General features: G+C 39.9%; 1 protein-coding gene across 5 annotated transcripts in view; it reads left to right on the forward strand.

Moving 5' to 3' along the window:
- The window catches only part of NCOA2 (nuclear receptor coactivator 2), a 257,624-nt gene extending 242,209 nt beyond the window's left edge, over positions 1–15,415 (forward strand). For all 5 annotated transcript variants that reach the window (XM_084620245.1, XM_084620246.1, XM_084620247.1 and 2 more), the window contains 4 exons: positions 1,977–2,154; positions 3,185–3,383; positions 6,695–6,784; positions 11,698–15,415. In XM_084620245.1, coding sequence (XP_084476371.1) covers positions 1,977–2,154; positions 3,185–3,383; positions 6,695–6,784; positions 11,698–11,709 — 479 coding nt within the window. In that variant the 3' untranslated portion in view covers positions 11,710–15,415. The remainder of the gene's footprint in view (positions 1–1,976; positions 2,155–3,184; positions 3,384–6,694; positions 6,785–11,697) is intronic.
- The last annotated feature ends 2,826 nt before the right edge of the window (positions 15,416–18,241 follow it).

Below are 18,241 nucleotides of genomic sequence, written 5' to 3' on the forward strand. Positions count from 1 at the left end.
TTATTATCCCCATTTTATGATGGGGAAACTGAGGTATAGAAAAGTTATGACTTGCCCATGGTCATGCACAGTGTCGGTGGAAAAGCTGGGAGTAGATCCCACGTCTACTGACTCCCAGTCCAGAGTCCTCTTCACTGGACCATACTTCCTCTCTGAGCATTAAACTATCTATTTGTGCATACAGTATAATCTGACAAGACAGTTTCTGCTCGTTTTTTGGGGAAAGAAATACCCTGTGGGAGGCTTCTTTTGACTTACTATGGATAGGACCGGGCGTGTGCCTTTTTAAAATATGGATTTCCACACTTACAGGTCGCCGGAAGTGAATTTTTATTACAGTCCAGGCAAAGATTCAGATAATAACATGTTTCCATTTTGATTGAAAATTATAAAGATTTGTGGTGAGGGAGAAAATTGGGACCGAACTGTTTTAATGGGTGTCTTTGTATTTGGTGGAGATTCATTTTTTCTGTACATCACAAAATGTTTTAGTTTATTTTTAAACTCTTTTTGTTGTAAATATTATAAGAATAGAGATGTTTAGTGAACTTACTTGCAATGTCGAATATTGCAGTACATGTTTCATTCAGCCTTCTGAGCAGTTTTACACTGTGAAGGCCAGCAGGCAATTCTGTTACATTCTGTTAATTTGTAATTGTTCGGTAATGTTGATTTGAAATGCACGGGTACCTTTGACACGTTTTGTAATATATATTGGCTTGTCTAAACATAAGTTTTCATTGATTTTGTTTTGCCAGTGGAAACCCCAATGTGGATATTCTTATTTCTCATTTTCAGAGTGGCTTATTTTGGTCTAGTTTAAACCTGTTCCTGATTGACTTAAAGTAAAGCAAAAAAAGCTTGGCTTAAAAGAAAATAAGAGTATGTCTACACTGCAATAAAAAAACCCTCGGCACCAAATCTTGGAGCTCAGATCAGCTAACTTGGTCTCACAGGCCTTGGGCTGCAGGGCCAAAAATAGCAATATAGACATTCAGGCTCGGGCTGGAGCCTGGGCTCTGAGACCCACTCTCTTCACAGGCTCTCAGATTCCAGGCTCCAGCCCAAGCCCAAATGTCCACACTGGAGTTTTATTGCCTCGCAGCCCAAGCCCCATGAACCTGAGTCAACTGATCCAGCCCAGCCGGGACTGTGCCATGGTCTTTTATTTGCAATGCAGACATACCCTATGTGTCCATGCAGACTTTTGTGCCAGTTTAGCCTTCTAGATCGGTAAAATCACACCTTATGTTAAACCAGTGAATCTTTGCACATAAACAAGCTCTGACCTGTGCAAAATGAACTAATCGTTCAAAATGACATTACCTGTTTTGTATGCACGAAAGGACACAGACACAAATGTTATGAAAACGTACAGAAGCTTATTGAAAATTTGATTCTGAATGTTAAAAGAGGAGACAAGGTGGGTGAGGTAATATCTTTTATTGGACTATCTTCCATTGGCGAGAGAGACACGCTTTCGAAAGATACTACCTCGTCTACTACCTTGTCTCTCTCTAATATCCTGGGGCCAAAAGGGCTACAAGAACACTGTATATATGTTAAAAGATGGTGTCTTAATGAAGGTGATTTTAGGTGTGGTGCAGATAGGAGCTAGTGCACAACATTTTTGCAGTGGAAAGCTTTTTATAGAGGCTCTGAAGAAGAATGGCTTTTATTTATTTTAATGGACCTGATTGCCACAAAAGGATGATTTTCCATTTTGCCACCATAACCTTCCGTAGGGAATACCGTTAGCCAAAGTGCAGCTGTGAAATGATTTTTTAAAAGGTTACATATGTAGTGTTTAGTTGGTCATGTCCTGATGTTAACTCAAGTCCTGTGTTAGAGTCCACCCGTGTGGATTCCAGTGGATATCCAAAGGCATGTCCATGTAGATCCCTCAGCAAAATCGGGACTTTGGTTTGCACTAGTTTCCAATGTTCAGTGACTAAAAATCCTGTTTCATTCTTTAGGAATAAGTCAACAACCTGATCCAGGCTTCACAGGGGCTACCACTCCCCAGAGTCCACTGATGTCCCCAAGAATGGCTCATACCCAGAGTCCTATGATACAGCAGTCTCAGGCTACTCCTGCCTACCAGTCCTCTACAGAGATGAATGGGTGGGCACAAGGGAATATGGGTGGAAACAGGTAAAATCTCCAAAAATACAAATGCCATAATTTCATTATTAAATTCTGCCTTGTATTTATGTCAATTAGTGTTCACAAGAGGAAGTATTTACATTTTGTCTTTACCCTGCTTACTAGACATCTTACACTCATTCTACTAGAATAGACCCCTTATATAATTTTTAAATTTTGTTTTATTCTGTGTATTAATAATCTACTGCTAATAAAGATGCCTTAGTTATACTGCTTTAGTGCCTGTGTACTATGCAGAGAAAGGACTGATGTGTAAATAGTATAATGCGTATAAGAAGTGGGGAAAAGCTTTAATGTGACTTTCACTTTGATGAGAAGTTCTGCTCATACACGCACAGGATTTTGCTTAAGGCTTGGGAGGGGATCTTCCACGGTTCTTAGTTCTTCGGTTATTCCAAGGTCTTGTTCATGAATGTGAAAGACGTCTGCCCTAGACTTTATGCTCTGCAGGCCAAGTTTTCAAAACCTTATGCTTGAAGTCTGTCAGCAAAAATTTCTGCACAGTTGCATGTACACTTGAGTCTACTTGCTGTAATCATGCATCCAAATCTGGTATTCATGTGTGCAAATGGCCTCCTACAATAGGCATGCAAAATTATCATGAAAACTTACCAGTCCAGATGCTAAATATACTTGATTCCCCTCTGCTATGATGATTATAATGTGGGGGGACTGGTATTTTACATCCCCCTCCAAAAATTCCTCATCCTAAGCTGCTTTAGACATACATAGCAAGGAGCAAGCAAGACATATAAGTTGCTATTATGCATGCACAACAGATTGGTACAGCCAGACACATTAATTCTGCATGTGGACAAAGGCATGCATTTTTGTGCACAGACATCAGACCTTCAAGTTTGAAAATATAGCCCGCTGATGCCTGCAAAGCAGCTGTCTTTGGAAGTTAGTGTATATTGCATGTATAAATTTTAGTCTGAGAAAAATTCTGCGAGAGTGATTTCTTAGTGGTGTCAGCATTCTGAGTCTGACACATTGCTTTTTTTATTCCTTGTTATAGCATGTTTTCACAACAGTCCCCTCCACATTTTGGGCAGCAAGCAAACACCAGCATGTACAATAACAACATGAACATCAGTGTATCCATGGCAACCAACACAAGTGGCATGAACAACATGAACCAGATGCCAGGGCAGATCAGCATGACCTCAGCGACCTCTGTGCCTACATCAGGGTTGTCCTCCATGGGTCCTGAGCAGGTGAGAATTTAAGGACCTGAGACCACAGCTAGAGGATTTACTTGACTTGTAGTTTTTCTGGGAAGTTGAGATTGACTGTAACAGCTAGCTTATTTTGAAAATGGTATATTAAAAAGAAAAGCACCAGTTTTAGCTCTGCATTCAAAGGACTGGATGACTAATGCACCTTTCACATCTAGATTTCTGATTCAAATCCAGCTCCACAATAGTTAGCATCTGCTTGGTTGCTCCATAGCTTCTGTGGAATGAATTTGGTGATCTAGTTCAGTTCCCAGTAGATGGGTTTCCACAGCACAGTTGACACTTATTGGTTCCCTTGTTAATCATCTCAGCAATGGAGCCATGGACAGAATGGGCATAAAGCTATTATCTGCAGGTGAGGGTGAAGCACATTGCCACAGTAGTAGTTTTGGAGAAAATTAAGCTGTCATTATCCATGCTGTATCTACTCTATGGATAAATAGGACTTCAGCCTCAAAGACTGTTAATCTGGCATCTGTCATGAGCACAAAATTCACACTGTTTATGATGTAATGTAGCTAAGGCAGGTATCTAATTCGGTAATCAAAAAGTCTGTTCTTACACCCTGAAAAGCTTCACATGTGTACTTTTCTTTGGGGCTGTTATGCAGAACACATTTTTCCCCTTTAAGATATACATAACCAGTAAAATAACATCTTACTTTCAGTTTTGTCCATGCAAATCTCCATGATGAAATTCACACATTAAGTGAAATTTTAGTCCCCAACTACCATATTTAGACAACACACAAGTTTCAAATAATGTTCAATGAAGTAAAACTAATTAAAGCAATGAAAGATGGGAGTAGAGATTTGAAGGGGACAATAGTGAGAGAAAGGTGGAAGGTCGTCTCTTCTTTTTTCATCTAAGTGAATGTCACTTCTCCAGGCCAGAGCTTTATACTATTAGATGAGTCCTAAGGGTTTCCATCTATTCTTTATTAACATCAGTGACACACCAACCATCTGGTTGTTGATAGTACTCAAAATAAACATTTAAACCTTCTCATTATCTGAGGAACAAGAATTTCAAGGGTTATTTCAAAATCCCAGTCTCACAAATTACAACATTTTTTAAAGTCTGCCTTCCACACCACTGAGGCAGAGCAAGTGTTTGTTTGCAATTTCGTGCAATACTAAAGGAGGTAGGAAGAAGGGTGCAAGGGGAGGAAGTGTTTATTTGGCCAGAGCTTTCTTTACAGATTTGATTTTCCACTCTACTCCCTCTACCTGTTTTTGCCAAACCATCCTATTGTTGTTTAAGGCATGGGGTAGTGATTCCTGTTTGGAATTTTGAGTTATGTACAGATTTATTTACTGGGATGTTTGAGAACCAGCTTAAAATTTCTGCAGCAGTGCAGGAGAGACTTTGCAATATGTTAAATGAACCATTAACTAGCTGTCTACTCAAGTTTTGCTCTGCTCAGTGTTAACTTTCTTAGTCCACACAGCTGCATTACTGCCAAAGTCAAAACTGGCCTGCTGTTTGCTACGAATTTGTTTTCAAAATATTGTTTCAAGGTATCTGGGATATCCTGCATATAGAATCAAACAAAGGAGTCAGGAAATGATTAGAGACATCATATTGCGAATGTTCCCCCTGGTTCAGCTCAGTTGCCAGGAAGGCATGGTAACTTGCTTCAGAGCAAAAGGATTGCAGATTTGTCCACTTTTTGCTTTTATTTGGTAACACAGTTAGACCTGTCTTTTTATGGCATCATCTGTAAAATACTGTCTAATGCTCTGGAAGAACCTTCAGCTAAATGTAAAAATTATTAATTTCTATGTCACCTTGTTTCTCTGATTAAATGGCAATTGCCGTCAGAAAAGTTACTGTGTGAAAATTATATTTTGGTTTGTTTTCTTTCAGTAATTTCCAAATAAAATGTGCTTCATTTACAAAGCTAAAAATTATTTTTCTAACTGCCAACGCTGCAAACTAGAGTTGCTGGCATCACCAGTGGCAATAATAATAATTCTGCAGTTGGAACATGACTGATGAATGTGTTGATATTGTGCAAGGCAGACTAGAGCCAGCTTGCTTTTCCATAGTTGTACTGCCTCTGCAGTGACAATATAAATCTTACCCATACATAAATCATATTGCTTTCTTTGTTACAAATATTTGTTTTGGATTCATTTGGATGTGATTTGATTTTTTGCAGTTTAAATTGGTTTCCAGTTCCTTCCCTGCACTTCGGAACAAAATAGAAAAGAATTCACACATTCAGCCTTTGCATGTTGTAACAAATCTTCTACTGCACAGTTGTCAATGAAAGGAAATACTCTTCATGTACAAATGCAGTTGTTTAACCCAAACACAGAAGAATGAGTTGCAACCCTCTCCAGGCCCTTTCTTTGCAGAGCACAGTTCAGTATTTTCTGAATTTTAATTTCTCAATAAAGGGTTGAAAAATCCATTCCCCTGCTTGTCGTTGAGATGGGAAAACCTTCCCTGACAAGTGTAGGGGCTTCAACCATCAATTTCTGCAGATTTTAAACTTTCATGCTAAGAATAATTAAGCTTCTAACCCTTCTAGTGGAAAAGACAACTTTCTGAATGTGAACTGCCTGTAAACCATGCAGGATTGTCTTCCTGGTTCTTTACAGCAAATGCTCCACTGTCCATGTTGCTGTTCATCACATTGTTTCTACTTGGCAAACCAATGAATAGCAACAGAGACCGCGCTGAAGGGGGAGCTAAGGGATTAGTGGATGCCGAGCTCTCTTCTCCCCTTGCTGCAACCAAGACTATGGTGAAGGGTAGTGTAGTGAAAGAACCTCATCCTCCCAGCAGCCAGGAGGCTCTGGAGGAGGAAAGACAGAAAACTTATTTTCCCTAATCACTGTTAATGGGATGCAGCACCCACTGTGCTTCCTTCCAAAAGCTGTGTTGTGGTGTGTAAGTGCAACAGCAACAACCGCTTCTGTCAGTGAGATTTGGAAGATACCAGGTAGCTTATAGCTTCAAGCCCTTCCCAGCAGGCAGCTCCTCTTAGAATGACACCAACTTAATAAATAGAGCAGGTTAAGAAAACACATACAAGATGACAATACCAGGAAAGAATTTTTTTTTTTTGTCAGTCAAGTAAGATAAGATGACTCAGATACACTCTCTCTCTCAGAGTAAGAAAAGTGTCATTTTTACTGACCCTAGCTTCTCTTCAGAGGCAGGAGATGGTGTACATTTGGAACATGGCTTATTAGTTTCTAATGTTCTCTTTTTACATTCCCTTCAAATTCCCTGACATAGTTTTGAATTAATCTGCTTCAATATCTCATTATAACTAGGTTAATGATCCTGCTATGAGGGGAGGCAATCTTTTTCCAAACCAGCTACCTGGAATGGATATGATCAAGCAGGAGGGAGATGCATCTCGGGTAAGAAATAACACACGCACACACACACACAGAGTCAACTAAACCATGAATATCTGAAGGACTAATATGTGTGCAGATGTCTTATTGTTTAAAGGAGCAGAAGATAGCTCGGGTACTAGTAGTTTTTCTTTTTTGATGACCAGTGACTTAATCGTTCTTGCTCTGGACAGTATATTTTTTTTAAAAGGCTTTTACAATAAATTTATTTTTAATGTATCTGGTGGTGACATCTATAGTAAGGATCCTAGTTTAAATCCCAAATGGTGTGTTACATCTGTATTCTGTAGTTTTCCATTAACATATATTGAGGTAACAAATCGACAATTAAGTTAATCAAACTTTCATTCATAGTTGATTTGCTTTTTACGGAGCAATGATACAAGTGTTTGCAGAAGATGAAAGAGGTAGGCCACACCGCTGGTTTGTATGTCTACTGCTGCTTATTTAGCCCATTTCAAGTGTAATGTTGTTTTAGTGTTACTCCTCTTTTCATTGTGTTGTACTTAGGGCAACAGTTTCAAGTATTATTTAAGTTGTTACCTTATAGACAGTACTTGCTTCAAGGAGAGTGATGGTATTGAGCTGACTAAGCACAAATTTCCAGCTGATGAAGTACTTAGCACATACTTGGGACAAAACTGATTTGTATTCCAGGCAGTAGTAATATTGAAGAGAAGCTACTGTAGTCCTCTTGGACTGTAGCCAAGTAAATGAGGTGGATTTTGTAAGTGTCCCCTCACTGGAAGGTTCTTCTTAGAAAATAACCTTCCTCGGCTTCAAAGAAAGCTTGTTACAACAAACATGATATTCCGGGACCTGGTGTGATTGGAGACAAAGTGTATTTTCTCTGTGTGATCCAAATATCAAATCAGTGGAAACCCACACAAATATGAAAAAATGGTCAGTAGCAGTAGAAATGTCCTTGCCCAGGAGGAGACTTTAAATCAGAAATGATTAAATACCCTCAAACTTTCAATATGCAGTCAGAATACCATATATTAAGCAGGGATTGTTCTTCTGTAGTATGATCCCAAAGCACCATCTAGTGGCTGCTGTGTTAATTACCGAATCTTACCTCTAGTGTTCCTTTTATCTTTCATCAAAGCCGCCACATTTCCTATACCTTCACTCTTAGAAGAATTGACTTGTTAGACTTTATGCAGATCTATCTCACTGAAATAACATGCATTAAATATTATTCATTCCTTTAGATTCATAGATTCATAGATATTTAGGCCAGAAGGGACCATTATGATCATCTAGTCTGACCTCCTGCACAACGCAGGCCACAGAATTTCACCCACCCACTCCTGCGAAAAACCTCTCATCTATGTCTGAGCTATTGAAGTCCTCAAATCGTGGTTTAAAGACTTCAAAGAGCAGAGAATCCTCCAGCAAGTGACCCGTGCCCCATGCTACAGAGGAAGGAGAAAAAATGCTTACTCTTGCCATAGAGTTGCCTGCACAGAGTCTCCAGTCTTGTAACCCATGCACCACATCACACAAAGTTCATAGCTGTTAAAAACAGCCTTAAAGGTGGTCATGGGCATCCCTGTATGCTCAGACAAAAAGGCAGAGATTATAACCGAGATCCACAGCTCCTTATGCCTTAGTTTTTCCTGCCCACATATTGACTGAGTCAGACAGAGCTGCAGCACCAGCCCAGTCTATGGAGCTCAGGTAGGGGTGAGCGCCACGCAGTCTGTGGAGCTAAGGTATGGATGTCTGAGGAGTGTAGGCTTCCTGGCCTAAGGAGGGGGAGTACTGCCACCTCAGGGTGGGGTAGCAGGGGGGACGCAGGCCCGCCCAACTCCACCATGTCCCAGCCCAGGGCACTAACAGTGGCAGAGTGGTCCACCACTGAGTCAGCGGGGATCTTCCTGCAACACGCTGAGGCCAGGTGTCAACCAGACTGGTGCCTGGTTTCCCTGGGCTGTTTCCTACTCTCCCCCTCGGGTGTATCTGCATCCAGTGGTCGTCCTGAGTCTCCCTGAGATACACTGCCAAAGGTAGCGGCGGCAGCTCCTCAGCGTTAGGAGTGGCAGGGCTCTTGGAAGCTCAGGCTGGTCTCTGGGGCAGCAACGGTTCTCCTTGGCGTCCCACTCCAGCAGCGGGGAAGAAGTGTCTGTCTCCTTCAGCAGCTCCCCCCCCAACTGAGCTGCTGGGCTGGCTTTTTATACTTCCCCTTCCTGTTCCGTCCCTCATGTGTGTGGAGCTCCACCCACCAGGTGGCTTGCGGTGTTCCCTCCTCGTTTGAGGGAAGCCACACCTCCTCGCTATAGCATCATATTGGCAAGTGGACCTGTAGCCACTGTGGGAAGGTTTGCCGCTCCTGCATAGGGCTTTCTTCCTATACTATTGCTAAGCACCACTGACGGACCAACTTTGTCACATCTCTTTTCATCTCTCAAGCTGTTGGACAGCTATATATATCCATAATTTTTCTACTTTTTGTATATATATTTTTCCTACTCACATGGCTTAATCTTTATTATGTCATAATGAAACAAATTCATTCTCTGCAAAAGTCCTTTGGCGTTACTAGAATAAATTTGTCCCAATGTGGGCTGGGTACTTTTTGCAATGTTTTTTAAATCCTCACTTAGCAAAGTGGCTACACCAAAAGTGTAGTGATTCCTTATGAATTTTTACTTTTGTTTGGTATTTTGCATCCATAATGTGCTAACACTGTTGCCGTGTACGCTGTCACTGTACTAAGAATAACCGCCAAAGCGTAGTTAACTCCTAATACCCAGGGCTCAAGTGGGGGGAGTGTGTGTGATGTTTTCACTCAATAGATTATACGTATGTTCACAGTGTGATCACCTGTGCTCTGTTGGATTCCACTGGGCTCCTCAGGCTTGACTCCCCCTCAGAGAAGTTCAGCTGTACCCACAGGCAGGGCTGGATTGATGAACAGACACAAACCTAGGGCCCTGGCTTTAAAGTACCCAGACTTTGGTGGTGGTCTGATCTAACAGTCCCAGCTGGGCTGATGTCCACAAGTTGAGGACCACCCACGAGGCAGTAGTCAGCAAGCAGGGATCAGGGTATCACTAGAGCTGGGACTGATAAGTAAGAGTCAGGGTCAAAGTTAGGTTTGGGTCAGAGATCAGAGATAGTTACCAGGCAGGAGGCAAGAGTCAGGCTGGAGTTGGAGGCTAAAGACCAGAAAGCAATGTACAGTCTGGAAGTCTTCTCAGACAACTTCCTGAGCCACCGTCCAGGGTTAAATAGTGTGCTTAACCAATCAGAGGACTGCAGCATGCTGTCACTCTGGACCCTTTGGGCTTGTGCTTCTTCTAGCCCCATGGATCCTTACACTGGCTCTCTGAGGCATGTGATCTTTTCAGAATCTAAGCTTTCATTTGAAAATGCTATTTCCAGCCCTCATGGTTGCAAAGAAGAGTTTGAAAAAGTGACTCAAGCGTAAATGATGCAATGACGCCTGCCTGTGTCCATAGACAGCCTCCCCAAGAGGGAGTAGCAGCAACTACTTGAGCCAAAGAGAAAGCTGTGTAGCCCCAAAACCATAACCAAACAGACCAGACTTCAGTTTCAGGGGGCCCAGGGCTCATCAGCCACTGGGCTCTGCAGATTAACTTCCCCTTGATGGTTCATACATCCCCCCAGGGCTCCCCTTTTCCATTCTTGCCTATCATCTCAGTGGGTCAGATTGTGAAGAAAAAGAGAGAGGGTACTTTTCCAGGTGCCACCAACCCAAGGTATCAAAATGAAATGATACTCTCACTAGATTTTGCAGATCTTCATTCTATGATCAGCCCTCTCCATTCCTATATGCTGTGAGCAGCAGTGAAATATTTAACAATAGTGACGTTTAAATTATTGTAGCTGGCTATTTGTGTTAATACCCAATGGAGGTAAATAGTGCTGTTGTTTCAGGCTCTCTGCAAGTTTGGGCAAACATCACAGCACCGCTTTGCATGTATTTAATGTTTTCAGTGTTTTCTTCAAAACATAAGGGAGAGCTGGGATGCCCCATTCCACCCTCCGCCCCCCCCCTTGCCACCCCCCGCACACGCAAAAAAAGGTAGCAGGTCACTGATGGGCACAATCAGTCCCAGTTTGAGCTTACTATGACAGGCTACTGAATCCGAAGAAGACCTGAACTCTGTGCCTTGCTAGTTGAAACCTTTCCCTTCTCTCACTCCTTTTCTATTAATTTTATAACACTTTAAAAAAGTGAAACGTCAAGAAAATTGTGAATAAAGGGTTTGGTTACAGCCCCAGATTTCAGGGTTGAGATAAACTCTCTCATTAAACAACCTTGTTATCCACAGTCTCCAAATATTGGGTGACCCTAATGATTATGAGGCCTGCATTGTTTGGACAGATCCGAATGATCTAAGTACTTGTAGTTCTTGTGCAGGCAAACTCCCATTGACTTCACTGGCAGCTCTGCCTGCACATGCCTGAAAGATGAAAGTCCATACAGTATCAACCCCCACACACACACACACAATGCCTTGCTTTGTCAACTGAAATCAAATCTGTAGGGACCGATTTTCAAAGCTGGCCACCTAATTTTCTCTCTGTGTGTCCGTGCACGCATAAACAGAAATTTAACCACAGTCCAGCAGAACTTTAAGCCTGTGAAAACTCCCATTGGTTCCAGTAGTGTTTAACGTACCATGCCTGCCTAGGGGCTAAAGTGGGGCCGTAAAGCCCACAAGGCAGATCATTAAAAACATAAACACCCATTCAACAGGTTTGAAAAATGGGTTCCTTCAGTGACGTTTGAACTGCTTGTACGTCGTATATTTTGACTGAGTTCTGTACAGGTGGTTGGTATTTTTAAATGCATTCGACGTGTACAATGCCTAGTATTCTTGCTCGTGTTCTCACTTGGAGAGAATTCATTGATGGCTGTTTCCTCTTCCGATTTTTTTCAGAAATACTGCTGACCTTGACGGTTGCTGGTTGCTCCTTTCTTCAGCTGCCTGGGCTCACCAGCCCAAAACACGTACCAGTCTGAAGCCCTGCATCGATCTGTTTTGACCCAACTGACCTGCCAGCCAGTTCCACTGGAGCAAGCTCAGCTAAACGCTGCAGCCAGGATTCAGCTCTGCCTTCCAGAGTGGAGTCAAAACAGTTGTTGCTGGAAGAGCAGCCTCTTCTCTGACAGTCTGAAGCTAGCGTACAGACAGTTGCTCAGTCTGTTCACTGCATTCACCTTAGTGCAACTTAGATCTCTCCTGCGAAGTAAATGTTGACAGGCAATTTTCATAAACCATGTCAGATTGAATGTATTTAAATGTATGTATTTAAGGAAAAACAACCATGCTCTTGTTCTGTTCCTGTTTAGTTCTGGACCTTGGTTTCTTGCTTTTTGTTTTCCATAGTTACTCAGTCTGGTGCAAAGGATTCAATTCCATCTGAAAATCAGTGTTTTGAACTAAGGCCTGCATTTTGGGGTGGGGAGTGGGTTGGATGCTAGTGAGGGGTGTGGGCAATGTATGGGAAATAAACAGTTAATCAATTGGTTTGATTTAGGAAAGATAGAAAAGATGGACCTTTGTAGAAAACTATACAGAGCAATTCTGAACAGGTTTAAAGTTGTAAAACAGGCTAAAAACATCTTTTGAGAGGGCTGATCATTAGGGGCTTTTTTGGTGGTGGTTTAAAAAAAAATTGTAGTGCAAATCATGAATCCAAAAATATAAATGCATTACCTTTTTATGGAATTAAATTCCTGCCTGTCTGCCTCTCCTGGTCCTCTTTTCCTCCTCCTCCTCTTTTTCTAATAGGATAAAAGAACAGGTAAGCCCTTCATTTCCCAGGTTTGTTACCTGTAGTTTAGGTTGTACGTAACCAGTTGTTGAACAATGAATTCCAATGAGAATGCATTTATTGGTGATGGTAGTGGCAGAACTGAGGCATAATATCAAAAAGAACTAAAGGCACCTGCTTTAAAATATGCTAATTTCCATTCCCCATCCCCTTAGCTGGGAAAATAATTATTTGTTTAAAATTTATGGCAGATATCACTACAGATTTAACCATCATGCATTTTTAATTCTTTTAAAGCAGTGTGGACTATGAGGAAGTTTCGTAAGGTACATAAAATCCACTTTATATGTAAACAAGCAATAATTTAAGTTGAGAACTTAAGTGTTTTAATTGTATAATTTTTTGTGAGGTATACATGTTGTGGAGTTGATTCCAAATGAGGTACTTCAGTATTAAATTAGATATCTTCATAGCCGTGTGTGTCTCCTGAAAAAGTGTTTTGTAAAGGATCACAATGCCTTGATTAGACCTAATTTGTAGGCTTGAGACTTTTCAACTTGTGATTCTGCTCATAAAGTCATTTATCTAACCTATATTATATGCAGCCACTGTAGGAACCAATTCTTGATTTTTTGTATGTTTATATTCTTTCTTAATGAATCTTAGAGAAACTCTTACTAAACAAGCCACTGTTAAGGTGGCTTTTTTTCTTGCCCACTGTGGTTGGAATAATCTTTTACTAAACTGGCATCAGTTTCTGAGGACTTGAAATACCAAGAAATTGACAACGTTTTTGACCTCCTATTTCTCTCCTCTCACCCCCAATCCACACACTTTCTTATCTGAACTCAAATTTTTTGATGTCCTTTAAAATGCAATGCATTTTATAATATCTCATCAGCCATGCCTTTTGGGAGTGGAAGGTTTCTTTCTCTGTAATTTGATTGATTATTAATGGTGGGGTTAAAATGTACAAAGTATCTGTTGATCTCTATACAAAGCCGATGAAAGTATGTTAAAGATGATTTGAAAGGGTTGTTTCCCATGGAAGGATTTTCCTGAAAATCAAGGAAATCTGCAAATCCATTTGTTTCCCACTCAGAGGGACTCATAACACACAGGGAAACAGCACTTTTCTGCAGTGACCATTTTGTATGTCAAACTCTAAAAGGAAATATTTAGTCAACTGAGCCATCGTGTTTAGCTCTGGTGGAAAACTTTAAAATAGTTGTCATTCTGAGCTCCATATTCTCATTGATATGATGACATTTTTATTAAACATACATTATATACCTGATTTAGATTTATTTATGTAAGAATTGTATAAATTAGAGGGACTTTAACTTTACACAACACAAAATGTAAATGGGTTTTAAACTAATTTTGTTTGTATTGTATTCCTTTTCAATGCTTGACCCTAGCTTCTTTGAATAGATTAATCTTTTTCACTGTGGACAAAATGACTAGTTTAAATTTGTCCCTATTCATGACAGATCTGCAAATCTTTATATTTGATTTGTGACTATGATACTTCATCGCCCATTGCCATTTTAAAAGGAAGGAGATTATACCTGCTACTTTGGCTCAGAATTAGGTTCTGGTGTTTTGAGTTTTTGACTAGCTAATTAAAAAGAAAAGTGAGTGAAGGAATCTTCAGATCATATTGATCACTGTAGAAACAAAAATAAATAGCCAAATCAATTCTTCATTGTCAGTATTTCTCATTCTGTACACAGTAAATTTGTTGGAGAAAGTGCTTCGATTTTGTTAAACAGAACAAATAATCAGTGTTCTACTTATATTACTAAATGTGAAAGGCACATAATGTGAAAAGTATACATACATAAACTTGGTCATATGACCCATTTAAGTGTTCATGTAATGTGGTAAGTTTAAAAAGTGAAGTGAGCTGTTTTGCTACAATGAATTAATTTGTACTCAAAGTTTAAAATTTCATCCCATACCAGTTTCCCTTTTGGCCTGTATTAATTGAAAGCAATGTTTTTGCAGTTTATATAATGCATTTTTTAATATATGTTTTAAAATGGAGTTCATATGGGCTTAACACATGAAATGGGTGGCACAGCTCCACTTGCAAAACCCAAAGATACACAATCAGTTTTGAAATGCAACTTAAGCCATTAATTGTTGGTGTGAATTTCAAGTTTTCTAGTATTTGTATGGTAGTATACTGCCGAAGAGCAAAAGCATTCTCTGCACAAAAGAAAATTACTGTAGTGGCTTTGATTTTAATTAGAATTTTCTCCCTGGTGTTTCTTTGTAGACTAAAACAAAATCTTTTCAGTTTCTTACTACAGGTAAAGCTATGTGCAAGAACCTCAAAATGCTAAAATCTAGCATAATGCCTTAGATCGGTTTTTAAGTCTTGTATATTCCTACCTAGCTGTCTGATGTATTATATTTGTATAGTGAATTGTGTACAATTTTGGAATAAGTGTATCATCACTTACGTTTATGTTGCTGAATAGAGATGGACACATTTCTTCAAACATTTACTGTCATTTAATTTTTTTCCCCTTTTTGTCAGTTGTGGGTTTTATTTGTACAGTTCCCCATCAAGTTGCATCTGAGATGTGTGTATATGAAAAGATTATACAAGGGTAAAATTAAGCAATATATAAACTATGGTTCTTCAGGAGAAAGCTTACAGTGTTTCAGGTTGTGATTTATTTTCAAAGCGGAGTTGACTCTGAACATCACCTTGTTCACCTGCATTGATGTTTGTATTTCTAGTGTGAGCAGTTTATGCAAAGGTAGATATATTCAGAGAAATTTTAAATACATTTATGCAAGTTAATATTGCTTTGCTGATGCTATTTGCTTATTTGATGTTAAATAATGCTATTGTAAATAAAGAATTCTGTTGTTATTGCATCATTTAATAAATTTTAATGCCTTCGGGTTTTACATGGCTTTAGAGATTTCAATGTGTTTCTGTTGTGTCTTTATTTACTCAAATCTGTGTGTTGAATTTGAAATGACAGAAGAGGATGGATCTATCTGTAATTTTTAAAAGGACAATGGTCGCTTTTTTCAGTTTAATAATCTTATTTTTAAATTTTCAAAGTAGTGGTCAACGGTACTGGATGGCGCATACCTGACTGACAGTGAGATTCAAATCCTTTCCTAGAACAATGTTTTGAATCCTGCCGAGGTTGGGCTTGACTGAAAATCGTTGCTTTTAAGTGGCCTATTTGAGATGAGCTCCTTATTGACATTTCTTCATATCACTGTTGGCAGTAACTGGGCACCCTTTTTGGCATTTTCAACGGAGGTCAAGGATGAATGGCATGTAATTTTAACCAATAGAAGGGGCCTTCCAGGAAGGGGTAAGGCATACTGGCAGGGTGCTGTACCACCATTCCCCATGCTTTACCAAATACGTAAACTAAGATATTCTGTGGATATAGATTATTGGAGGTCTCTGTTGTGTAGGATAAAAAACACAAAAGTCAGAGTTCTGGAGTCTCAAGACGTTCTATCAACTCTTTCTGGGAAAGAAGTGAGGAAAAAGTGGTTATTTTTATTAAACTAAAACATGACTGTAAAAGCTCAAAGAGTACTTCATATATGAACAAGCAATGACATCCTTTCACTATTCATGTTGAAGTCCTTGTTTTGAACAAGACACCACCTTGCAATACTCCGGTCTTAGCTGAAACTGTTCCTGCTATGATCCTCTAAAAGAAAACAATTATGTTGGCTGTGTCATTTTGTAGCAGTTTTAGAAGGAGCTATGCCAAATATCTACACCTCAAGGAATCACACGATGTGGAGTGTTGTTTCTGAAGAGGATTTAGGAAGGATAAATACACATCAACTTCATGTGTATCAATAGAAGTATTGACCTCCCCCCGTTTGAACATGATTTGGGAGATAAACAGGATTCATTATTCAGTTAGAGTTCATTCATTCTAGAAAGAACCCATTTTTTCTGACCATGGTATTCGCTTTGAAAGCTGAGAAGTCTCAGCAACTGCCTGCCACCAATTTAAAATGTACAAAAGTTGATAAAGGAGCGAAGGATTTTTTGCCTTTGCAAACAAAGCATTAAATAAGAATTCATGAGACTAATAGGCATATTCTTATGTACATATATGCATGGGAATGACTGAAACCTAATGCAGCGAGGAAAATATACCTTCTCAGCTTTGATTCTTATCAGTGTAAACTGCAAATCAAGTCTCACAGATCAGACTTTCCATCCTATTCAGACCAGATTCTGCCACTCTTATTCATACTGATTAACACCTGGCTCTACAAATAGTCTGACTTTCTAAAGATGTATTCAGATGGCATTGAAAATGATGCTACAAATGACCACCTAAATCCTGCCTCTTGTCTCAGAACCAAACTAGTGTTTTAGAAGAATGGTTGGTTTTATTACTTCCAGGCAAAATTATAAAAAAGATACTAAAGAAACACCTGCATGACTCCAAACAGACTCAGTGATTTCTAATCTGCCCTAACAGGTTATGATTAAAGCTGTAGCAGGTTATTTACCACAGATCCCAGTTATCATAGAAAAGTCCCCAGAGGCTGTAATAAGCTGGACTCCTAAAGCAATTCCACATACAATACATTACCGCTGAGAATATTTGCTTCTAGTTCGTTAAGGGTAGCTGCTGCTTGTCTAAGCTACACCCTTTGCCCAAATGGACGAATGGTCTTGTGGCAAAGCACCATGAGGTAGAGAGGTCTGGATTCTATTCTGAACTCAGTCACAACTGTCGTGTGTGCTGTCATCACAAACCCTCTGTGTCTCAGTTTCCCCACCTATAAAATGGGAATAAGATATATTTCCCTGCCTTATGAGAGAGAAACTGTAAGACTTAATTCACTGATGTTTGTAAAGTGCTCTGAGGCCATGTCTACGCTACAGAGCCACCACTACAGCACTGCAGCTATGCCACCATAGCGCTGTACTGTAGACGCTTCCTACATCAATGGAAGGTGTTTTTCCATAAATGCAATTAATTTAGCTAGATGGGTGGAAGAATCCTTCCACCAACCGAGCCGTGGTCTGTACTGGCGGTTCGGGCAATCTACTGCGGTGCTTGGTGCAAAATTTTTCACAGCCTTGAGTGATGTAGCGAGGATGATCTAATTTCTATGTGTAGACCAGGCCTGAGATTCCTAGATGGCAGGTGGTACAGAAGTGCAAAATAGCATTATTTCAGACATGCTTCCTGCTGGACAGAGAGGGGAGCAGCCCAAAAAGAAGGGAGTCTAGAAGGTAGGAGTGGATAGTTGGGTATCTGTTGTGGGTGGGTGATGATCATTCTTATGAAGTCAGCTCCACCCAAAGGGAAGAGCCAAAGTAATGGCTGTGTCACTGAGCTGGGTGTGTGTTTTGTGAACAACATTCTGAATAAAATGGTCTACATTAGCTACAACCTGTGTCTGGACTCTCCTTCATCTGCACACTAGAGACAAAAACTGGTTTTTGGTAAAGGACATATTTCAGTAGCCATTTCATTAATAGTGCTGATCACATTTTCAATAAAAGAAAAGGAGTACTTGTGGCACCTTAGAGAGTACAAGTTTTTTTCATGCAGTTGATAGATTTCCACTCCATACGGCTACATTTTCAATAAAAAGATCATAATTTTTTAAAAAGATTTAAAGTCAACATTTTTCTTCCTAAAAAGGCCAAATTTTTCCTAAAAAATTTTTGTTTGAAAA

This window comes from Lepidochelys olivacea, assembly GCF_965140295.1.
Source record: "Lepidochelys olivacea isolate rLepOli2 genome assembly, chromosome: 2".
NCBI lineage: Eukaryota > Metazoa > Chordata > Testudines > Cheloniidae > Lepidochelys > Lepidochelys olivacea.